General features: G+C 32.6%; 1 protein-coding gene across 1 annotated transcript; it reads left to right on the top strand.

Moving 5' to 3' along the window:
* The first annotated feature begins 10,742 nt into the window (after nt 1–10,742).
* LOC148869898 (tRNase Z TRZ3, mitochondrial-like) lies at nt 10,743–26,264 on the top strand. The gene is made up of 12 exons (XM_088973848.1): nt 10,743–11,463; nt 11,777–11,866; nt 13,302–13,346; nt 13,452–13,506; nt 21,192–21,235; nt 21,390–21,899; nt 22,037–22,305; nt 22,409–22,556; nt 22,681–22,731; nt 23,460–23,941; nt 24,042–24,717; nt 25,899–26,264. The coding sequence occupies exons 1-12, from the start codon at nt 11,104–11,106 to the stop codon at nt 26,205–26,207; spliced, it is 3,039 nt and encodes a 1,012-aa protein (XP_088829974.1). The 5' UTR covers nt 10,743–11,103; the 3' UTR covers nt 26,208–26,264.
* Nucleotides 26,265–26,399: the final 135 nt, after the last annotated feature.

Genomic DNA, 26,399 nt, shown 5'->3' with positions numbered 1-26,399 from the left:
CTACCTATTTGGCTGAACTCTTCTTTTTGTAATGTTTTATCTTCTTAGTGTATACTTTTTTGTTTATTTATCAAAAAAAAAAGTGTAAGATTTAAGGAGGGGGAATTGAATGAGGTGTAAAATGTGAACTACATTTTACACCACATAATTAAATATGGACTAAATTCAAATAATGGGTATTTTAGTTAAAAGAAGGTTCCATAATTTTATTCATATTTTTAATAGTTGTGAAAATATGGAGTTATATATGTATTCAATTTTTTCTATACTTTTTTATTTATATGCGTGTAAAAATAATATTGTCATTTACACATAGTAAATACAAGAGATAATGAAAGGGGATTAAATGAGGTGAAAAACATTAACTGAATTACATTTTCAACTTTTGTAATTAAAGGGACTAAATAACAAATGTGGACATTTTTGTCAAGAAAAGTTCCACACCCTCATACTTTTTATAATAGTATAGATTTAATCTCCTTACTTATAGGCATTTCCATCTCTCCCCCTGAACAAACATCCCAATCCTAGCTTCTCATTCATTCACTCTTTCTTTTCATTCACTTTTTTCCCCTCTCCCAATTGACCACACTTGTTAAACTATATATTTAGGTGTTGCTTGGCAAGTCTTATTTGAAAGATCTTTTGGAAGATCTGACAACCAAAAGAGGTAGTGGCTATTACATAAAGATCTTGGCAACCCAAATTGTTTGGTTGGAGGCATGCCTTTCCGCACGTCTTTTCACGCAAAGATGAGCCAAAAAAGGTGAGAAGCTTCATTTCTAGCTTTCTTAAATAAGCTCAAATTGAGCTTCTTGCATCTTTTCGAGGTGAAGTCTTTTCCCGATTAGATCTTCCCCAAAAAAAATGGGAAAAGACGAAAATGTGGGCTTCCAAGCTTGCAAACAACAACAGCCTACACAAAAAGACGTGCCAAATAGGCCCTTAAATTGTATTTAAATTGTTTTAAACAATAATTAGCACCAATTATCTTTAATTATATTTTAATTTAAATGTTATCAATGGTTCAACTATAAGGTTTAATTATCAAGGAATTATAATTTAAAAAATAATTATTATTTTGAATACATTTTATTTGTCCTATTTAAAACTATATTATTTAAAATAAATTATATTTAAATTAACATTAATTACACTTTAAAGTGTAGTTTATAGTAATTATATTTTCAATATAAATATTATCAATGGTTCAACTATAAGGTTTAATTATCAATAAATTGCAATTTAAAAACAAACTATAAAATGACAAATTAATTATTAACACTAGTTGTATTTATAATTATATTTAAATTAATAGTAATTATATTTTTAACTATAATTAACATGTTTTCTCAAAATTATTTATATTATAACAATTCTTAATAATTACAGTAATTAACTAATTGCTTTATGATGTAATTATTCAAAAATATTGTTTAAATATTTATACTAAGTATTTATTGAAAAAAACACAAATTATTGTAATTATTTTCATTTATCAGTATTATTAAAAATATTAATTAATATTAAATTATTCAATGATAACTCCCATTAATTAGTTAATGTGAAATTAAATTTGATTTCAATAAGTTAAATAATTCAGAAATTATTTCAGTTTTAAATGAAATTTATCATTTAATTATTCAAAATTATTCTTGAATATCAATTTTTATTGTGTTTAGTAGTAATTATTAATTATTTCTCATAATTAAATAACTAACAATAAAATAAACATCAATTATTGGTGAAATTTCCTAAATTAGTGGACATGAAAGGGAGTTTCCTAATAAAAGGGAGTGGGTCATGCAGAGGTAGCAAGTTGAGATAGTTAGAAAAGGCATAAGGGAGAGACATTAGGATCAGAGAGTTGGGGGAGGGAGAAAGGAGAGGCTATCTAACGTGGCCAGTTTTGTTTTAATATGTAGTAATAAATTATTGACGATGACTAAAAACTATCAATAATTTAAATGTTATTTTCCTTTAATTATCTATGAGTAAATTATTATCACAAATTATCAGTAATCGTAGGGCTGTGGACGGGAGAAAGGAGAGGCCATCTAACGCAATGTTTAAAAAACTGACCTAGAGGCTGAACTGTTTTTGCCTCTGGGTTGCAAGTCACCGGTTCGACTATCCGAGTCAAATGGGTCAAACCGTGCCACATCAACAATACATAAATTTATATATACTAGTAAGTGTGTACATGCATGTGGGATATAATCATGATAATAATTAAAGTATGAAAATTTAAAAGAATTTGTTAAAAAAATCAACACATTTGTAATATCATATATTTACAATACATCCATTGTGAAGCAATGTTGTGGATTTGCTTGGCCATCACTAGATGAGCTTCATATGTGGTACAAGAAAAGAGATAGAAACATTGATAGTTCTAGTGGGCGGTTTGAAAATTGCCTCTGTATGGTGGAATGTGGTTGTCGTAAGGCCATTGTTTAGTTGCAGCAGTTTCATGATGAATTGCCATATCTGCACTCTTATTTATACTGATGGATGTGATGAAAAAATAAATATCACCATTAGTTTTGTTATATGGGAACAATTCACTATGAAAAGTTTAAAATGATGCATAGGGGAATCAAAGATGATACAATTATGGAAATATTACGTGAAAAGCTATTAAGCTAATTAGATCGTTTAATATCGGAAAGAGGTCCACATGTTTGGCAATGTCAACCCTCTCATGTGTTAGTGATAGACCCTGCATTGCAGTGTGCAGCACAGAAAAAAGCCTTCTCCATTGGAAAATTTGTATTCAAAATTTGGAAAATAACTTAAATTTAGGGGAACTAGTGGGAGTATTGAGTTTATCAAAACAAATGAAGCATGATGAACCTAGAGTGCTGAAATGTGGTTTCGTTTGGTAATGTATTTGACAACCACAATATATAAATTGAGGAATAATAAGTAATAAAAAATGGTTTACTAAGGCTATAAGCCTGTAATAGGTCATAAATTGTTTAGATAAGGAAGAAAAGAGAACAAGAAGAGAGAAAGAAAAAGGTTTGGAACTTGGAAGAAGATAGAATCATGGGGTAGCAGTGTGCTATCCCATTAGTTTTTTTTTTTTTTTTAATAAAGAAGAAGAATTTGCATAAGTAAACTTAATTAGTAAGGGCAACAACTATAACAACAATAATAATATAAAACAAAAATAAAATAGGCCCAAGTCCCACTAAGACAAAACAACCCAAAAAACATAAAATAAAGCCCAACTATCAAGTAGGGATATGCTATTGTAGCAAGTTTATACAATAAAATGCAAATAACAATACTATGGCCTTGTTTGGGTGTTTGGTGTTTTTTTTTCCAATAAGCAATTGTGACTCTTTTGTCATTCATTTGCTTTCAAAATTTCAAAACATCCAATCCAAAGTGAATGAATAAAATTACTTTGATAGAAGTGCTTTTATAAAAGTACTTTGGTAAAATTACTTCTGTAAAATACTTTTATAAAAGTGTTTTCATAAAAATACTTTTGTAGAAGTGCTTTCGTAAAAGTATTTAAAAAAAATGCTTTTGTAATAGTACTTTCATAAAAGTACTCCCGTAAAAGTTCTTTCACAAAAGTACTCTCATAAAAGTGCTTTCGTAAAAGTACTTTTATAGAAGGGCTTTCGTAAAAATACTTTACTTTCATAAAATTACTTTTATAAAAGTGCCTTTGTAAAATTGTTAGCAAAAGGGTTATAATTGGTATTCTAAAAATTCAATGGGGACAATTATGGGAGAAAAAACGAATAAATGCTTATTGTATGAGCACTTGTGTATACATACATAGGTTGTCCACGTCACCACGCCTCTCCTTGCCGCAAACTCCCTTCCTAATTTCCTTTTTTATTTTTTTATTTTTATAATTCAACATAATTTCCCTTTAAACCAACAAGGAAACAATATATGCTAAATTATCTCCAACAACCAATAGATAAAGAAAGAGGGATTTACTTTTCTAATGTCTCTAGCTAAGTGGCATCATTGTCCTCAACTTTCTCCTAAATTATCTCTATTTCCTATTTATCTCCTAAATTATCTCTAATTCCTATTTATCCTCTCCCCCACTTTTTATAAATATATATCTAAAGAAAGTTTGAACTAAAATTTTAGTATTATTTAGATATTATACTAAAATTATATAATAACTTTAAAATATTTATTAAAAATACAAAAAATAATTATAGTAGATTTAGTAATGTTTATATAATTAATAATTTTATACTTTTACATAATTATGTACTAATAATATAAATTATAATTTTACGGATTATTCAATTTAAATGTCATTTAAACAATAAAAGCTTAGCATTAAAAAATAAAATATTTACTTAAATATTTCAATAGCTAAATATCTTAAATAAAAAATATTAAAAAAAGTTAAATAATTATATAAAAAACATTTAACATTATGTAATATATTTGAAATAAATAAAATTCAAATAACGAAAAACTTTAACTATTTTACATATTATTTAAATATTTAACATAACTAAAATTTAAATAGTTAAAATAACGAAATTATGTAATAAATTTAAAAAATTCTTAAAAGTAGAAAAATTATTATACTAGAATTCATAACATTTAAATTAATAATAATTTAGTATTTTGCAAAATTAATAAAGAAATTATACAATAATAGTATAAATTATAATTTTATGGATTATAAAATTCAATAAGTAATTAATATTTTAAAATTTTAAATAATATTATTAAATTCTTGAAAGGAGAACGTCATAAGCTCCTTTTTTTTTATTTTTTTTAATTTCATATCCCTTTTGAAACAACCAATGAGATGTTCTCCTTCTCCAATCTACCCCCACCCCCACACTCGTTCCCCCCAATGACCTAAATAATCTCCTCTCCTAAAATTTCTCCTAAACTACCTCCCCCACTTTCTCCTAAATTATCTCTAATTCCTATTTATCCTCTCTCTCACTTTTTATCTATATATATTTGAACAAGTCTTAATTAAAAATTTTAATAATTATTTAAATGTTCTAATAAATTACATAATAAAAAATATTAATTAAAAATACGAAAAAAATTATAATAAATTTAATAATATTCATATAATTAATAATTTTATACTTTTATGACATTCATCAGAAAATATGTACTAACAATATAAATTATGATTTTCCGGATTATTCAACTTAAATGTTATTCATATAAAAAAATTAACATTAAAAATTAAAGTTTATTGAAATGTTTTAATAACTAAATATCTTAAACAACAAAATATTAAAAATATCTAAATAATTATATAACAAAATATTTAATATTATTTAATATCTTTAAAATAAATAAAATTCAAATAAAAATTAAATATTTTACATATCATTTAAATATTTTAACTAACGAAATATTTAAAATAACGGTATTTTAAATAGTTAATGTGATGAAATTTTGTAATAAATTAAAAATTTTGTTAAAAGTAGAAAAATAATTATAACATAATATTTAAATTAATTATAATTTAATAGTTTACTAAATTAATAATGAAATTATATAGTAATACTATAAATTATAATTTTACTGATTATTAAATTTCATAAATAATTAATATTTTAAAATTTAAATGATGATATTATTTAAATAACTAAATAATATTGTACATAAATAATTTCACTTATATCAATTGATAATTTGACAAAATAACTTTCAAAAAATTAATATTTGTTAATAATAATTTTAAACTCTTAATCTACATTTATTATATAATTATATATACTAAAATTAATATTTATTGTATTTCATTAATTATTTATTTTTTGTGATAAATATATTTTCAATAATTTTGTATGAATTTATTTTTGTATTGTTATTTAATAGAAATTTTTCAATAATTATTGGAGCTTAAACTACTTTAATTGAACTTTTTAAATTTATTTTATTGTACTTATTGTATTTTTTTTATAATTTATTTATTAGTATTTATTAGAGATTAAACTATTTATTTAATAATTTATTATTATTATTTATTATATTTTTATTAGTTATTTTTTCTATTTTGATTATCAATATATTTTCAATAATGATGTATTTTTGTTATAAATTTTCAGTAATTATTAGAGATTAAACTATTTTTATTTATTAGAGACTAGACTATTTATTAGAAATTTTCAATAATTATGTATTAGACTATTAAACTATTGTTATAAATTTTCAATAATTTTGCTTAAACAGTAGGCTTCAGACTATTGATAAACCCAATACGCCATATGTATGTATTGATCTTTGATCCTTGTGATTTTTTTTAGTTTTTTTCATAACTTCATAGGAGGGTTATTTTGTGTTATTTATTTATTAAAAATACCTTCAAAAATAGTATCGGTATCCCCGAGATGAGCATTTGCTGGAAATAGGGCTATAAAGGGATTCATCGCCATGAGCTAGAGATTGTATATCATAAATAGATTGGGCATTTATAAAAAAAAAAAAATGGACCAATTGGTCTCCGACTAAGGACTAAGGCCACAATTGGTCCTGTTACTCCATCAGGCCCAGACCCCAGTGCTAACGAGGATAAATTCAAGATTGTAAGAACATTTATAATACATAGATCTTTACTCCATCAGGTCCTTTTTTGCCCTAGTTTTTTTGCAATTTTATTTGTAATGGTGAAATACCATAAAAGTGCAAATGAATTGAATATCCGGTTTTGGAGGAACAGTTTGTTAGCCATCTCCTTTCTCCTTTCCACTAGATTTGAAGTTTAATGTTTATTGCCACTAGATTGGTTTGAGTTAACAATCAATTCTCTCCAAACCCCTCATTGGTTTATTTGTTGGACACCTTTTTCCGGGGTTTCTTATTGAGTTTATCTCTATTGGAGGTTTGACCCATCATTTTGGTGTTTTATGGTCTAGTAATTAATCACATGTGTTGCATGTAAGAAATTTTATTTTCTTCATATTAATTACTAGAACTTTAGATATATTATAATTAAGATATAATTTAGAAATTAACAAAAGTAATAGTATGACTAAAAGTAAACTTAAATGCTTATAGTAAATGCACATGCACAACACATGTGGAAATTTTAAATTACATTAACAATTATTATTATTATTATTATTATTATTATTATTATTATTATTATTATTATTATTATTATTATTATTAAATTCTGAATTCCATTTCTGTCATAAATAAAAATAATTTTAAATTTAACAATTATTTTTATTTAATATGATGAATATATAACATTAGAAATGTTCCCAAAAGTTTTCTACAACATTCTATACTTTTTCATTTTTATGTTATATATATATATTTAAATATTTATTATTCAATTATGACATCATGAGTTTTTTTTTTTGAAAACTTGAATCATTGACACACCATCTAGATAAGAAAATAGTTATTCTTTCGCATCAGTTTAAAATTATATAGTTCATCTATATTTTATAAATAATTTTGTATATATTACACTTAATTTTTGTTTGACATGATTAATATAAATGTTTTTAATATATTCTTTTGATTACTTGTATTTTTTTATTTTTAAAGATTTATTGTATAACTATCATATCATCGATTAGTCCATTTTACTCAACCACTAACCCACCACCCAAAAAGGAAAATAGTTTGACTTCTAGGTTGACATTAAATTTTGTATTACATTTCCATCATTGATAAAATTATTTCTTTTGTATGATTCTTATTTTTGTTCAATATAATGAATTTATAATATTAGAGATATACCTTATATTTTTATAAATATATAACATTAGATATGTGCCCAAATTTTCTCTTTTCTATTTTTGTTATTTTTTTATTCTCTATTTTTAATAATTTTATTATTTGACTATGAAATCATTTCATTTCTAAGTTGATTTTAAAATTGGCATTCAATTTCCATCATTAATAACATTGCTTCTTATATTTCATACTTATTCTTGCTTCTTATAATACTATAATGAATATTAGAGATAAGTCCTATTTGTTTTACTGTTTTGTTGTTATATATTTTAATTTTCAATTATTTAATTATGATATTATTTATTAACCCATTTGGCCCCAAACGTTGAATTTCTTACCCATCACCAAGAGGGAAGAAAATGATTTTCTTTTCAAATTATTTTTTGGAATATTTATTTTTATACTATTAAAATTAATATTATGGATTTAGTTAGTAAAATTTAATGATGGGAAAAATGTATATCTTAAATATAGGATTTAATGAGAGAATATAACTTGGATATGAGATTTAATAAAGTAATATAACTTAGATATGAGATTTAATGAGAGAATATGAAAATAGTTTTATTTCTAATTGGTTTTGAAGTTTACATTCCATTTCCATAATTAATAAAAACATTTGTTATTTATCATACTTATTATTGTTTAATATGTCAAATATATGATGTTAAAAATGTTCTCAATTTTTTTTTATATTTTTTGCATTTTATTTATTTTTAATTTTATTATTTAATTGTAGCAACATGGATTGACCCATTTGACCAAAATGCTTTAATTTCTTACCATTACCTAGATGAAAACACTATTTTTTCAATTAGGTTTTAAAAGTATATATATTTATGTTATTAAAATTATTAATTTATTATGTATGGATTTAATTAATAGAATTTAATGATAAGAAGAAACAAAAATGCCTTAAATATATGATTCAATGAAGTAAATTTAAGTTAATAGCTTATAATGTTGAATTTAATGAGAGAAAATTGAATGAATTGAATATTTTAAAAATACCTCTTTTCAACTCATTTAATATTAATAACCAATTGTCCTATTTGCCCTCATTTTTATCAACAAGTTCAGTAATAAATTTAAAAATATACTAAAACTAGAAAAATAATTATAACATAATATTCAAATTAATAATACTTTAATATTTTACAAAAATAATAACAAAAATATGCAATAATAGTATAAACTATAATTTTATGGATTATTAAATTCAATAAATAATTAATATTTTAAATTTTAAATAATAAGATTATTTAAATATCTAAATAATATTGTAAATAACTAATTTCGCTTATATCAATAAAAGTTCTAGAAAATAACTTTCAAAAAAAATTTATTAATAATAATTTTAAAATCATTATCTATATTTATTATATATTAATGTATACTAAAATTAATATTTATTTCATTTTAATTATTTATTTATTGTTTTTTGCGATAAATATATTTTCAATAATTATGTATAAGTCTATTTTTGTTTTGTTATTTAACAGAAACTTTTCAATAATTATTGGAGATTAAACTACTGTTATTTAACTTTATTTTAATTTATTGTACTTATTATATTTACTATATTTTGTTATAATTTATTGATTAACATTTATTAGAAATTAAACTATCATTCGAGACTACACTATTTATTGACTAATTTAATATATTTTTAATATTTATTGTATTTTGTTAGTATTTTATTTTTATTGTTACTTATTTCTTTTTCATTTTCAATATATTTTCAATAATTGTGTATTTTTGCTATAAATTTTCAATAATTTTTGGAGATTAAACTATTGTTATTTACTAGAAATAGATTAGACTATTAATTTAGTTGAAATTATGAGTGTTCATGGGTTGGTTTAGTTCGATTATAGACTTTTTGGCCATACAAATCAACTTGGTTCGGTTGAGGAGTTGGTCACCCGTAACCGACTAACCATTAGTGAAAGCCGACCAACTCAGGTTGCATAAGTTTGGGTTGATTTTTAGTTTGGTTGGTTGGTTCAAAAGATTTAAACTTAAAAAATTAAATTTGAATTTATAAAACTATAGTGGCATTATTAAAAAAATTAAATTTATGATATAAAATATTTTAGATTAATAAATATGAGAAATTTTCCACTTTCCCATATTATACATATACACGGGTGTGTTGTGTGTGTCAAGTTGTTTGATTTTGGTCAATTTACAAATGGTCAAAACAATTTCTAAATCCAACCTGGTCAGGTTGGGAAATTGTTGAACCAAAGCTGATTGAAAATACTAGAAAATTGATTAACTCAGGTCAAGTTGGTTGGAATTAATTATTGTTAATTTTGTATTGTAAAAAATTATTAAAAGTAGTATATAAAATATAATGGAAAATCTATGATACGGGAAAGATATGGTATCAGAAGAATTTTGGTTGATCAAAATCCACCCATGAATTTTGATAAATAACACCTGATTGGCTACCACACTTATGATACCAATTGATTGGTCAAAAAAATTTTAGATATCATAACTTTCCTATATCGTAGTCGAACCCAAAATATAAATGATTATTAATTATTTAAAAGTTAAAAGTATAAAACAATTATATATATCTTTCGCTTAACAAATCCCGTGCAACGGATAGGTCCCCACTAATTTAATGATAAGAAGAAACAAAAATGGATTAAATATATGGTTCAATGAAGTAAATGCAAGTTAATACCTTAAATGTTGGATTTAATGAGAATTACCTTTCGATTCATTTAATATGACCAATTGTCCTATTTGCCCTTATTTTTATCAATAAATTTAAATATACGTGATAAATTTTATCCTTAGAAAATTTCAAAAAAATTCTTGAGGAGATTTACACTGTAGAGTCCTCACAAGCTCTCATTCCCGATACCTAGGATTGGTATTTTTTTTTTAGTAGATTGGTCAATAATCAAGATATGTTGTTTCTCATTCTTAGTCCAGTACTCCAAGGTTGTGTTGAATGCTCGAACTCGCCCTTTCTTTTATGATTCATGTTAGTAGTATGGGATGATAATGTGAAGTATCTCACATTGATAGCAGTAGGACGTTGTCGTGGAGTATATATGTGATTGAATTCCCTCCCTCTAATCGCTAGCTTTCAAGGCGAATTCTAAAATACGAAACAATATGCCTCCCAATTACAATCAGCTTCCACTATGCCTCTCAATTACAATCATACGGCACTGGTGACGTTGGTATTGTGGTATTGTCAAGACTAGGTGGAACATGCTAATCTGAGGTATACCGGTAGAATGGGATGCTAGGTATTATGGTTGAGTTCTGCTAACGCACGTAATACTCTCTCTCGCTCGCTCTCCAATCTCCCGGCCCTCTTAGGGCTGTAAACGCCCCACCCAACCCAATTGAAAAACAATGCCCCAAATTGGAACCTTCAGACTATTCTTTTCGAGCGGTTATTCATCTCCTCTCTCCTTTCCCTTCAAGCTTTCATTCTCTTCTTCTCTTCTGAACAAGTCCAAAACCCTTCAAAAACCTCTCTCTTTTGCCACTGTTACCTCTTCTTCTGTAAGAAGAGAACGAAAGGTTCCTCCGCCCAGGACTAGAGGCAATAGTACCCTCCGAGAAGATAAGAACGAGAAACCGATGGAGGAGGCCAAGTCTGTCATGTTCAATAAAAGGAGAGCTGAAGGGAAAGATAAGAGTGACAAGCCCAGGACCCTTCAGTTGAAGGTTCGGAAATTGAATCCAGTTAACACCATATGTTATGTTCAGGTAAAAGCTCTTTTACCAAATGATGATGAAGAAAAAGAGTGCATGTGGGTGGGTGCGGGGGAGGGGCGCTTGATCATTATTTGTTTTATGAAAAGTTCCAGATTTTGACTTTGGTATTTCTCTGGAATTGGTTCATGGCATCTGGACTTGCGTCTTTTTTCCAAAATTTCAAATTTTATATCATAATAATTGGTCTCCAGAAATTGTTCTATATTTCCGTTTTATTATTAGAAACGAAGGACTTGTATCCTTCTCTGTTTTAATGGTTTGCTTTGAATTCTTATCTAGCCATCTCTGGTTTTTATTTTCACAGATTTTAGGTACTGGGATGGATACGCAGGATACATCGCCATCAGTTCTACTATTTTTTGACAAGCAAAGATTTATATTTAATGCAGGAGAGGTATGTTGAAGAAACACTAATACTTTCTTTTTTCTTTTTTCAAGAGAAAAAACTAGGAATATGCTCTACTTTTAGGCCCTTTTTGGTTCGCAGGAATAGGGGTTACGATTCCAACTGTTTGGTTGGGTTGGGTGGAATCAGAATCCCATTCCCATTCTGGTGGAATGGGATTTCCCCATTTTAGGGAATGGCGATTCCCCCCCTCCCTTGGCCCATTACTGCTGACTTCAATTTCCATTCTTATTCTTGTCTGAACCAACCAAACTATGAGAATAGACCATCCTGATTCCTATTCCCATTGTGAACCAAACAGACCCTTACTTGACTATGGATAAAAACAACACAAATAAATAGCAAAATAAGAACCCAACACGCCATGAAGCAGCAATATCCACAAGCTATAATGGTTAAAAATCGGTCCCTGTTTCGCGCAACTAGTCCTTGTTGCACCTCAACATGTCTACCACTGTTAGGAGGGATGAATTGGTCAACCCATATAAAGTCATTTTCATGTGCCTGTGTATAAAATAAAAATGTATGGTTATGAAATACCTTGTATATTAAGGATAAAATAGAACAGAACCGATGAGAGATATACAAGAAAAACCCAGGCTGCCTTGTTGATGCTCCACAAGAGGTTAGGAGTCTGTCGGCGGTAGGAAGAAGGAAAAAACCACATTGAGCTAGACTTGGGGCTTTCTTATGTCTGAAACTGCAAAATTACGATTTTTCCCTGACCAACACGTGGGGAACTAGCACACGTGTTCGCAACTTAAAGAGGACGTTGTGGGAATTGCGTGTTCCCAAGTTCCTCGTTCCTGCAGAGTGACGTGATGAAGGCCCTTGGTGAAGATACCTACAAGTTGTTTCCATTCCCACTCCAAAAGAACCCATTCCCACCTAAAATGTCATGCCAAATGTGTTTCCGTTCTATGGGAACGTCGAGAACGCGAGGAAGACTCCCATAGAACGATGCCAGTGGGACCTTAGTTTATTATTATCATGATGGAAAATTCCTGGACTCTGTTGAGGTGGAAAATCATAAAAAAAATTCTTATCTTCCTCCTTTATCTATGAATCTCATTTCTCACCCACTCCAAATCCTCTTCCCCTTAATAGTAAGTAGTTACTTACAAATTATCCGCAAGGACTTGAATTTTGAGAGGTTGTGCTTCATTTTGTGTAGGTCTTTTCGCTTGTACTAGAAAAAATGTAGGTTATCATTTCTTCTCTTTTAGTTAGTATGTTTGTTTCGCCAAACAACTTATTCAAAAATCAAAATTACTCAAGAAAGTTTTAACCTCTAAGCATTTCAAAAGCTGGTATTGACTATAACTCTGCAAGTCTGCATATAAAATTAACGATGTTTTAGTGGTGGCCCTTCATGAAACCTTGTAATGATGTTCTATTTTTGAATGGTTTCTTCTTGTTCCAGGGGTTGCAGCGGTTCTGTACTGAGCATAAGATTAAGTTATCAAAGGTATCATATATCTTTTGTTTGCTCACTGTTCTCTCTTGTATTGATAGAAGCTTTCTTAATAAATTGTGAAAATGCATCTTGATATTGTTCTTTAAATGTCTTCAGATCGATCACATGTTCCTTTCCCGCGTATGCTCAGAAACTGCAGGTGGACTTCCAGGTCAGTGCAAATGAGCTTTCTATGATATGTTTTACTTCGATATTGATTAGAAATCTTTATTGTACTCAGAAGAAGGGCATAACCATGAATCTTCAGATTTTCTTATGTCCTTAATGTACAAGCATGTACAGCTAGCTGTACATCATCATCACCATTATGTAAGCCTTGTCCTAATTGTATGGGGTTGGCTGCGTGAATCTTGTTCTGTCATTCCATTCTATTCAGTGCCATATCAACTGTTATGTACAGCTTAACATCATTTTAAGAAAATATGATGCTATACGGATTATTACAATTTTTTGAGACTCAGGCCTCCGGAATCTAAAGTCCTTCAAAATGGGGAACCAAAATTGCATATGTGCTCAACTTTCTATGTAACCTTATCATCAACAGATCTTGCCTTTACATACACAAATGCTCGTTCCCTTCCAAATATGCAACAAATCTATTAGCAGAAGAAAAGAGGAGAAACAAGGAAGAAGGGAAGAGAGAGAAGACAGAATGATAAAAAACCCTTATGCCCCTATTGTAGTCAAAGTACATAAACAATGATAAAAAAGCTATTGTAACCAGACCAAACAGATCCCAACTAAGCAAAATAAAACATAAAATGTAAAGTAAACACTCCAACACTCCCCCTCAAGTTGGGACATAGATGTCAATCATGCCCACTTGTCACACAAATTATTATGCCGCACATGATGAAGGCCCTCGGTGAAGATGTCTACAAGTTGTTCTTCTGAATTGACATATGGAGTGCACACTTCTCCACTCACAAGTTTTTCTCTAATAAAATGTTTGTCCACTTCAATATATTTTGTTCTATCATGGAGGACTGGGTTAGCAATAACATTGATAGCAACTTTATTGTCACAATAGAGTGACATAGGTTTGTTAACTGCAAAACCTAGTTCACCTAATAGGTTTTTTCATCCATATGATTCTAGCAACTCCATGAGACATAGCTCTGTATTCCGCTTCAGCACTGGACCTAGCCACCATGCTTTGCTTCTTACTTCTCTAGGTGAATAAGTTTCCTCCCACAAGGGTACAATACTCACTGGTAAACTTTTTGTCATTGACTGCCCTTGCCTAATTAGCATCTGTATACACTTCAACATTCAAATGCCCATGTTTCTGGAATAGCAAACTAGCTCCTGGGAACTTCTTGAGGTATCTAAGGATCATTTCTGTAGCTTCAAAGTGAGTTGTCTTAGGATTATGCATGAGCTGACTAAGGACACCCACTGCATAGGCAATATTAGGCCCGGTCATAAACAAATATAAGAGTCTCCTTACAAGTCTCTAGAACTTCTTCACATCTTTCAAAACCCTCCCTAACTAAGGATCAGGAAATGGCGGCGAAGAAAGACACAAAATGGAGGAGGATCAGGAAGAGGAGGTAATTGAGTCTGAACCTAGGTGTGTTTCTCCTCTTCAACCCTAATCTCCCCTTGAGCAGGGTCATAGCAACGATAACCCTTTTGAGATAAAGGATAGCTAAGAAAAGCACAAGGAATGGCACAAGGATAGAGCTTATGACGAGTAGGGGACAAGTCATGAACAAAGCAACGATACCCAAAGACATGCATTGGAATATAGTTTTCAAGGCACCAAGGCGAGACTAGGTGACAGGGGGTGCTTTGTCGCCTAATTGCCTAGGCGATGGATTTTTTTATGTAGAAAATATAGATCCTAGGGTAGTTCCCTAGGTACCATAACCATATTTCCTTAATAATAATTATAATTTTCATAAGAAAAGTATAGAGTTCATGTTAAAGTATAGAAAATCAACATATTAATGAGAAGAAAAAGAAAAATAAAAAATATAGGGGCTGAACCCTTATTTTTGTTATAGGAAAAGAAGAAAAGCAAAAGTAGTAGTAGTAGTTTAATAGTGCCTATTTTATAAATATAATGTGAAAAATAGTCACTATTAAACTATGGGGGACAGAGGAGCCGTAGGAAACAAAAGTTGATGTGGGGCCTTATACTCTAGTAACCGAGGTGGCATACGGTTGGTGATATATGCAACACACATAACAACATTCATCCAAAAATGTTTTGGAGCATTCATATGGAGTAATAAACGATGAGCTACTTCGAGAAGATGATGATTTTTCCTTTCAGCGACACCATTTTGCTGGGGTGTCCTAGTACAAGACCTTTGAAGAAGAGATCCACACAAAGCAAATAACTCCATGAGATCACTATGGAAGTACTCCTTCGCGTTGTCCGACTGGAAAATATGAATCTCAATTTGGATTTGAGTAAAAATCATGCGTTGAAAATCTTTCACAACCTTTGGCAGTTCATCTCTAGATCACATAAGATAAACCCATCTATATCTAGAGTAGTCATCAATCAAAGTAATGAAATACTTTTATCTAGTCTCAGAAGGTAGAGTAATAGGGCCCCAAACATCAGAATAGACAATACGAAGCGGAAATTCAGATCTTTTATTTCTTAAAAGAAAAGAATTTCTACAATGTTTGTTCAATTGACATGTCTGACACTGTAACTCACTAATTGAAAAGACCTAAATAACTCAGGAAACATAAGTTTTAAAGACTCAAACGGAAGATGACCAAGACGAGTAGACAACTATGCGATAAGTAGGTATGGCTCTCACTAGATGAACTTAAGGACTTTGTAGCCACAAGACCGACTTTATTCTTCAACACGTAAAGACCATCCACCATGCTTCCTCTACCAATTGTCTTCCTCGAGGCCAAATCTTGAAACACACACAAAGAAGGAAAGAAGGTCAATGAACAATTCAAGGAGTGAGTAATACTGCTAATGGAAAGTAAAATGACAGGTAATTTAGGAACGCACAACGCATTAGAGAGGGTAAGACTGAAAGGAAGGGAGATGGCTCCTTGACTGACTATGGTGGAGAATGATCCATTAGTTAGTCTCACCTTATCTCTCCTAGAGAGGATGTTATATGCCTGGAATAAAGTTGATTTACCGGTCATGTGGTTTGAGGCTCCAGAGTCAATTATTTAAGGGGAATCAGATGCATGAGATGACACATGGAAACCATGTGGCAGTGTTACCTGGTGTAGACACAAATGAGGTAGAAAGAGTATGGCCAAAATCCATCTGACGAAGTGTCCTACCATGTAATTCCAAGTGGTCACGAAAATAGTTGATACTCTCTTCCTTGGGGTTAGAATCAGAGTGTCGTTCCTGTGGTACCATGGGACTAGTCTCTTGAGATGCCACATTTGCTGAGTTATATTTCTTCTGACTCTGCTGGGTTGGCTTCTTACTTTGATCAGATGTTGATTTCTTACTCAATTCCTGAGCCCATTTAGGCTTGCCATGGAGTTTCCAACATGTGTCTCTAGTGTGCTTGGACTTTTGACAGTGAGTGCACCAAAGTTTGTCTTTGTCATCCACTCTCTTCTGTGAGTTACCCTTCTTAAAAGAGCCTCCAACATTTGAATTTGTACCTCCTCGGACTGCTAGTGCAACCGACTCCCCCTCTGTACAATTCATCACACTTCTTCTACTCGCTTCAGATTGGACTAAGACATAAAGTTCCTGAACTGAAGATAAGTTCTTACTTCCTAAGATTTGTACCCTCATGAACTCATACATAGGATTCAACCCCAAAAGAAAAGCAAATACTCATTGTTAGGAGACAAGTGATTTGTAGGCCTTTGCATCTTCATCACACTTTCAATTCACACTTTGATAATGATCTAGTTTCTTTCAGATTGATGTCAGATTTGAGTAGTACATTGAGAGACTCCTCTCCCCTTGCTTGCAAGTGGAGGATTCAGCTTGTAATTGGTATATCTTTGCGTAGTGCCTCTGCTCTGAATAGGTAGATTTCGCTTGTTCCCATATTCCACAAGCTGTTTCAACCCACGTAAATGTCTTCCTTGTGGCAGCATGGAAACCAAGAGGCATGACATCACCATACTATTTTCTTGGTCCCACCTGTCATGTTCAACACTTCCAGTCTTTGGTTCCTTCACTTTACCGTTAATATACCCTATTTTCCTTAGCATTAATGTAAAGTTTAATTCCCCTAGGCCATTCAAGGTAGTTTCGTCCATCAAAGGGAATTACAGTCATGGGGGAACTCATATCCATCCCTCCACTTATTTCATTTTGACTTCCTAAAATCTCAGAAGTTGCAGAATTTACAGAGGACAGGATTCAAACACTTTTCAGTTTCAACACACCCCTTAAGATCTCTCCTAACGCCCAAAAAGTCCTAAAAACACAGTAGAGATGCAGTCCACATGCACACACTCTAGTCTGTACACAATCTGAACACAGACCAGCTCCAATTCTAAATTTTTTTTTTTTAGGTTGATTTCAGCACTGTACAGGTATAACAGTCACGGTCCATCAATTTTCCAGATCATCTAAACACACCAACTACTAGGAGAGATCATAAAACAATGGAGTCACACCAAAACAGTGTAAAAACAGGTCATTCGTGACCTACAGGATGTGAGAAGGTACGTGATGTATTTATAGAATAGTTGCAAGCAAGGAGAAGGTATTTGATGCATTCTTCATAGGAGTGGAATAATTATGTATCTCTCTTCCAGTATGTGAGATGACCTCTTGTTAGGGTTTTATCCACAAACACCATCCAGGAAAAGAAAAAGGATATCTTAGTTGTATTGTTGGTTTCCATATGGACCATATCATCCATTTCAATGGGAAAAATATGTTCTTCCATCAATAAGAGTTAGATAGCATGAAAGATATTTAAGCAGGTATCTCAGCGTTGATATGTGCCTCCATGGGAGAGACTGACAGACAGCTTCTCCCACTAATAAGAGTTAGATAGGATGGATTAATAGGAGAAGTTCCTTCTGGATTGATGCTCCACACCTTTCTATTATCTCCATGCATATCAGAACCTGTGGCAGTCAAACCAAGAAGTCCATATGGACCATATCATCCATTTCAATGGGAAAAATATGTTCTTCCATCAATAAGAGTTAGATAGCATGAAAGATATTTAAGCAGGTATCTCAGCGTTGATATGTACCTCCATGGGAGAGACTGACAGACAGCTTCTCCCACTAATAAGAGTTAGATAGGACGAATTAATAGGAGAAGTTCCTTCTGGATTGATGCTCCACACCTTTCTATTATCCCCATGCATATTAGAACCTGTGGCAGTCAAACCAAGAAGTCCATGAGGAGTCAGTTTCTTAATCATTCAAATGAAGCCTGAAATAGAGGGTCCATTATACTTCATTGCCACACTCACGATTCAAAGTATTTCCTGGACTGACTCACCCCTATCTATGGTCATGTGGTACAAAGACGGGAAAGAATAAACATTAGCTGAAGTGTTGGCAAAGGCACCTTTTATCTTCTAAAAGTCATAGCTTGTTCCCTGGTCCACCACAAAAGAAATATGCATATTAAAATCCAAGGAGAACTGGTGATGGAACATTGAATCATAGAACCACAGTGGGGGCTGGTCCTAATTTGGAAGTGTTGGCAGATATTGTAGGCTGCAAGGTTGGAAAGTTGCCATCAAAGTACTAGGGGATGCCACTTGGAGAAAAATGCATTTCTAAGAAGATTTGGGAACCGGTGGTGGAAAGAACGGAAAGGAAACTACCCTCTTGGAAATCGAGGTATCTATTGAAGGGAGGAAAACTTACATTATTAAAAAGTGTTTTGTCTTCTCTTCCCACTTATTTATTGTCTCTGTTCTATTTTTCCAGCCAGTGTGGCCAAGATGTTGGAGAAGACAATGAGAAATTTTCTATGGCAGGGATGGAAGGATGAGTTTAAGTTTCATTTAGTTACCTGGAGCAAAGCCTGCAAGTCAATAAAGGCCAGAGGTTTGGGGTTAAGGAATGTGAGAAAGTTTAACTTGGCTGGTCTAGGGAAATGGTATTGGAGGTGGAATGAACAGACCACACACCAATGGAGAAGAGCAATAGGGGCTAAGTACGGCAAGGAACTCAAGTTGGGACCCAGGGGAATCAAATCTATCTTATGGATGTGCAGTTTGGAAGGGTATTCAGAAATCAGCGAAGGATTTTAGACAATGATTAAGAATGGAAGTAGGAGATGGATCTAGAGTTAGTTTTTGGAAGGAGGTCTGGTGTGGGGATAGCCCTCTTAAGGACAGATTCCCAACCCTCATTGATATAGCTATCAACAAGGACCGTATGGTGTTGGAGGTGTTTTCTCAGGTTGGAGGGGCAGGCATGTGGTGTCCCAGTTTTAGAAGGAACCTAAATGATCCTGAATGTGGTGAGGGTGGATAGTAAAAGGGGGGACAGGAGGATTTGGGCAAGGGAGAATTCAGGTATTTTCAGTCAAATCCTTTTACAGCAGCCTTTGTAGTGATGAGGAAGCTAACTTCCCCGAAGACTTGGTATGGAGGATGGTGGCTCCTCTAAAAGTCTCTTTTTGTTTGTAGGTGACAGCTTTAGGGAGATGCCTAACAACTGATAATCTGTCAAAGAGAGGTTGGGTGGTAGAACCAAGCAGATGTGTTCTATGTGGTAACAATTCTGAGAAGCTGGAGCATCTCCTTCTGCACTGCAGATTCAGTTGGGAAATTTGGACGAAAATTCTAAAGGTTTTTGGAGTTCAGTTATGCCTCCCAAGGAATGTATCGGAACTGTTACAGGGCTGGGGCCTGAGGGGTTTATTGAGGAGAGGTAGGATTGTTTGGAAGGTGCTGCCAGCGGTTGTAGTGTGGTCAATCTGGTCAGAAAGAAATATGAGGCTTTTTGAAGACAATTTTAGGTCAGAGGAGGAAGTCTTAAAGAGTATTTGGGAAGGTTATACTCCTGGGTGGCGACTTACAAATTGTTCAAGAATTGTCCTTACAGCTCTTTTTTTGAGCACAGTAATCTTTTTGTATGATGCTCATATGGTGGTTTTTTGGGATGTACAAAGTGTTTTGTGTTGCCCAGTGCCTCATTGGGCAATGTTGTATCTTTTCAGTTTGCTTTAATGAAATACTTTACCTTTTCTCTCTCTCTCTCTCTCAAAAAAAAAAAAACATAGAACTGCAAAATTCTGTTGTTGGTAGGAACTCCCACCCATGCGTCATGCCCATATTTGCTTGCAATGACCCTCCAGAAAATATTGGGATTTCTCCATCTGCATGTTTCTCTTTCTTTCTCTCTCTGGATATTCAGATTTGTTTTGATAGGTAATGGATGGAGAAGAGTTATAAATCTTGGACAGGAAAATAACAAATTTCTGTTTTAAATAGAGTATAATTGCCTCCCTTCAATAGGTAACCCTTCTTCAAGCCAGTTTTCTACTAGCATAATCTCTCTACTATTGGGTTCCATATGACCTTGGGCTCTCTCAAAGGGCTTCTCAAGTACCTGGAAGGAAGTTGCTATATGGCTAGATCTACAATGCAAGCTTCTACTAATTCCACTACATGCTGGATTTAAATGCCTCACTTTTGCTATGATTGATATAATAGGTCCAATTACAGAATAAAAGCAGACCAAAATACTCAGGTTCCATATTGCACTTAGAATAACCTTAAGCTGGGTTCTTTCTTGTGATTAAGTCTCTCAAATAAAACAGCAAAAACTGTACCCTCAATACGCATATTTTATTTAATTAAATATTCATATTTTGTTTCACATTTAGTTGGAAATTAAACATGATTATCTGGATAGTTCCTTACCTGCAATCTTGTACTATCACAGGTCTTCTACTGACTTTGGCTGGCATGGGAGAGGAAGGAATGTCTGTAAGTTATCTTAAATTGAGATGCATAAAATACCATCATCATTCTAACTTGTGTATTATTTAGCTTTTCTGAACCATTCTTTGGAACAGATATGGGATACTATGCTTTATATGCAATCATAGAACTATAACCTTTGGCTTTTGTTGTTTTGAAGGTTAACATATGGGGCCCCTCTGATCTCAAATATTTAATTGATGCTATGCGTTCATTTATTCCAAATGCTGCCATGGTTCACACCCATAGTTTTGGGCCAGCACCAAGTGCCAAAGGATCTGCAGTCTCTGATATGGGGAAGTTTACAGACCCCATTGTTCTCATTGATGATGAGGTTGTTAAGATATCTGCAATTCTCCTACGGCCAAGTTGCTTTGAGGGGCATCAAGTCATGAGTGAAGATTCCACTTTGTTGAATCCTTCTGTAGGTTCGCAGGAGAAAAAGGATCAGTTTATGAAACCCCTTTTACCACATCCAAAAAGTCCAGATAGAAAAGTTCTACCAGTGCTGAAGCCTGGTGACGTTTCTGTAGTTTATGTTTGTGAGTTGCCTGAAATTAAGGGGAAGTTTGACCCAGCAAAAGCTGTGGCCCTTGGATTGAAACCTGGTCCAAAATATCGTGAACTACAACTTGGGAACTCAGTCAAGTCAGATCGTCAAAATATTATGGTGGGTTAGATCAAACTATTTGTTAATATCCTGGTACTTGCACACACCTGAAGAAGGACATATCAGTACATGGTTGTTCAGCCAATATTCAAATTATTATTTTTCTAACACATGGCTTCATTTACCTGGTTATGCAGGTTCATCCAAGTGATGTGCTTGGTCCTTCGGTTCCTGGCCCAATTGTACTCCTTGTCGACTGCCCTACATTATCTCATTTACAAGAGTTGTTGTCTGTAGAATCTCTAAGTCCTTACTATGCTGATTCTCTGGACGACAAGCTGGATGATGTTAAGTCTGTAAATTGTGTAATTCACCTGAGTCCAGCTTTTGTTACAAAGACTCCTGATTACCAGAAATGGATGAAAAGATTTGGTGGGGCCCAACATATCATGGCTGGACATGAAATGTGAGAACTTATTCATTTTTCAGTATTACTATCACGTTGGTTGTTAGTAATCATCATTTTTCCTTTGCAAACTTGTTATGGGGTTTCTTATTCCTATTTGCAGAAAGAACTTGGAAGTTCCAATTCTAAAATCTAGTGCAAGAATTTCATCAAGGCTTAATTACCTGTGTCCTCAGTTCTTTCCAGCCCCTGGTTTTTGGTCTCTTCAGCACCTTAACAATTTTGAACCTTACACTTTTTCTATAAATGAGGTAATTATGTGGCTTCTCATTTAAGAAAGATTACCAAACTGATTCCTGGATTTTGTATGGTTAGGGGTTGGTAGTTACTTTTAACATGCCCAGGGCTATTGAGCAGTTGGTTTCTTCTTTCCAGGGTTCTGTTCCAAAGCTTTGTGAAGGCATTTCTGCTGAAAATCTTCTGAAGGTATGAAACTAGTGAACTGTTAAATTCTGGAGATTCATACTAATTAGCTCGATCTTCTAATTGATCTGCAAATCTCCTTTGATTAAGCACTTCTTGGCTCCTTCATGCTCAGAATACATTAAACATCAGCGTTTTTATGATTTTATCCCTAGTTTGAGGTTCAATTTGTTTCAAGAATCTTAAAGTTTATTCATTATTACAATATACTTTAACTCTTGTGTGTTTTGTTACATATAACACTTGTAGCTAATTATGAGTCTTGATCCTTGACACTTATGCTCATAAATTTCCTTTGTACATTTGCTTATGAACTTTGTTTAAGTATTTCCACCATGATGAGAATTGTGCTACTATTGGTGAAGTATCAGCCTTATCATTTCATAGTAGAGTAATTTTCCAGTATTGCTGCCTTTGTTAAGAGGGTTAATACAAAATGAATAACTAGCCATTGTTAACTGACCTTCACTAAGAGGGTGAAGTAACAGACAGTAACCCTTGGTTAATTCTTCTGATCACTTTTTGGGAGATAACTCCATTTTTCATGTTATTTGTGGTCATTTTGGATAAAAAATCTTACTCTTTGGTGTTTAACTTCGTGTTAAAAAATCATAAACATATCATATGTGTTTATTTATTTAATATTACATACTATATTTTTTTGATAATTTATTTAATATTACATACTATTTTCTTCTAAGTAATACCTCTATCTTTGTATGCTACTACAGTTTACTCTGCGTCCATATGCACAGATTGGGTTGGATAAATCTGTTATTCCAAGCTCATTGACACCGACAGAGGTCATTGATGAACTTATCTCAGAGATTCCTGAGATTACAGATGCTGCAGAACAAATTAGCCAGATATGGTGCAAGTCCCAAGAATCTAAAAGACTATCACCTGTGCAAGATGATGTAGTTATGATTGAAGAACCATGGATAAATGAGAATACTTCTAAACCTGATAAGATATCAAGGGAGGAGATCTCATGTCTGGATGCCACTGACATGGATGAAGTTAATAATGATCAAACTGTTCCTAGTTGTCTGGAGAATATCACACGAGAGGACATGGAAATTGTTCTTCTGGGAACCGGTTCTTCACAGCCATCCAAATACCGCAATGTTAGTTCAGTCTATATTAATCTTTTCTCAAAAGGAAGTTTACTGTTGGACTGTGGTGAAGGGACACTGGGTCAACTAAAGAGGAGGTGAATCCAATTCTCTAGAATGTTTCATTTGCCTACTATTGTATTTCTTTTTGTTTCTTTTTTAATAGATAGAGATGCCCTATGAAACTCTTGTGTACAGGTATGGTGTAAAGGGTGCTGACAATGCTGTGAGAAGATTGAAGTTTATTTGGATTTCTCATATTCATGCTGATCATCATACCGGTCTAGCAAGAATACTTGCTCTTCGTCGAGAGTTGTTGAAGGAAGTTGCTCATGAACCATTACTTGTTATTGGGCCAAGGAAGCTTAAAAGATTTTTGGATGCGTACCAAAAACTTGAGGATCTAGATATGCAGTTCCTTGACTGCAGGCACACAACAGAAGCTTCATTGGATGCCTTCAAGGATACTCTTGAATCTAATCAAAATAACTTCACATCAGGAACTGATGTTGAAAACTTAAATAGCAGAGATGGACAAGGTGTTGCAGTGCAAAATATTGAGACAACCTTGTTTGCAAGAGGCAGCCCCATGCAGAGCTTTTGGAAGAGACCTAGCAGTCCAGTTGACTCTGGTATGACCTTTGAGCTCCTAAAGAACTTGAAGAGGGTTCTTGGTGAAGCAGGTTTGGAGGCTTTGGTCAGTGTGCCTGTTGTGCATTGTCCACAGGCATTTGGTGTTGTCCTGAAGGCGGCAGATAGAGTCAACACTGTTGGAAAAACTATTCCAGGTTGGAAGCTTGTCTACTCTGGTGACACTAGGCCCTGTCCTGAACTGATAGCCGCATCTCAGGGAGCAACAGTTCTTATACATGAGGTAAGTCATCCTATTGATAAAGGATCTTTTTCCTATCCAGTATACAGTTACCAGCCTCGCTAAAGTAACATGGTACCATGTCATAAAGTCTGTGGATTCATCTGAAGACAATTAAATTCTGAGATCATCACTTCAAACTTAATGAAAACTGGTTGAGAAGGAAGTCAGGATAGACACAAAATGTAACAGATAACTGCAAATTTTCTTCAACTGAGAAAATTTCTAATGGATATCCGCAACTCTGAGTAATGCTACTCAACTGAAACTATACTGGATTAAAATAGAAAATCAAAGAGCTAGGCAAACGGGGAAGTGCTTTGTTGTTGTCTAGGTGCCTGTGTAGGTGATGGGCTTGATTTTTCTTATATTTATCATCTGGTAATTCCCTATGTTCCATAGCAACTAGCAACCAACAATCATCTTTCACTAATAATTACCAATAGTCTTCAAGCTTCGTATCAAAATATAGAAAACCAGCACATTGAAGAGAAGAAGAAGATTGTCCTAGAGAGAGGGCGGAACCTGTGTTTCTTTTGCAGAGAAAGGAAAATGAAAGGGGCAGAAGAAGACATGCCTCAATTGCTCTTGTGTGTTGATTGGATAAAATTTTCAAGTTCTTCCTTGTTTATCAGTTCAGGTTTTGAGACCTTCAAGAATTCAACACAACGTCAAGTAACTGGTGTGTTGATCAAATCTTAACAAATGAGAACATGATTGAAAGAAACTAGTATACAATAAAAAATTGTATTTGGCTTCAAAAAGAAAAAAAAAAGAAAAAGAAATTGTTACTGACAAGGGAGAGGGTCCCTTGGCCATTGTACAAAATCCACATATAATAATTTAGTGAAGTAAAATTTGTTTCAATATTATAATCTCACGAGACAAAAAAATGAAAATTTTATGGTGTCTTGTACAAAAACTACTAGGCATTTGGGTGAGGCAACCCACCCTCCTTGGGTATTGGTTGCCTTGTTGCCTGTCACCTTGACAACTATGCTCGGTCTTGGAGTGTTTGTACCTTTCCCCAGTGTTTCCATTCCACGTATGTTAATACATTTCACCATGTGAAAAAAAAAAGTTTGTAAGTACTAATTCCATCTGCTAACTATCTTATGAATCATGTGGAAAGAATGTTAAGGAAGCATTGATGATTAAATGGTTTGTGTTTGCCATTGTTGCAGGCAACATTTGAGGATGGAATGGCAGAGGAAGCTATTGCAAGGAATCACAGCACAACAAAAGAAGCCATTGAAGTGGGAGCCTCAGCAGATGTATACCGCATCATTCTTACACATTTCAGTCAGAGATACCCAAAAATCCCAGTTTTTGATGAGAAACACATGCATAAAACATGTATTGCTTTTGACATGATGAGTGTGAACATAGCAGATTTACCTGTGCTTCCAAGGGTTCTTCCATATCTGAAACTCCTCTTTAAAAGTGAAATAATGGCTGATGAATTTGATGAAGTCATTGGTTCAGAAACATGAAAACAATGTTCAGAAACTCCTCTTTAAAAAGTGGGAAAGAATTTTTTTTCTTGAGTAGTATGGTTTCTAGCTTAAATTACCACCTACATTGCCTCTATGTGTGATCCAATGTCAACCAACAAGCAGAAAAAATTTCCAAGATCGCCTATGCATGATAGATCAAGGCCTTGTTTGGCAAGTCTTTTTGAAAGA

The sequence above is a fragment of the Nelumbo lutea genome, chromosome 2, assembly GCF_056320005.1.
Source record: "Nelumbo lutea isolate HS-2025 chromosome 2, American lotus-T2T, whole genome shotgun sequence".
In the NCBI taxonomy this organism is placed as follows: Eukaryota; Viridiplantae; Streptophyta; class Magnoliopsida; order Proteales; family Nelumbonaceae; genus Nelumbo; species Nelumbo lutea.
This window is presented reverse-complemented; position numbering and strand designations above follow the sequence as displayed.

Coding starts and splice junctions, on each gene's coding strand:
- LOC148869898 (XM_088973848.1), top strand. CDS start 11,104: ATGCCCCAAATTGGAACCTTCAGACTATTCTTTTCGAGCGGTTATTCA. Junction 11,464..11,776: donor ACACCATATGTTATGTTCAG/GTAAAAGCTCTT, acceptor TTATTTTCACAG/ATTTTAGGTACTGGGATGGA. Junction 24,718..25,898: donor CAACAGTTCTTATACATGAG/GTAAGTCATCCT, acceptor CCATTGTTGCAG/GCAACATTTGAGGATGGAAT.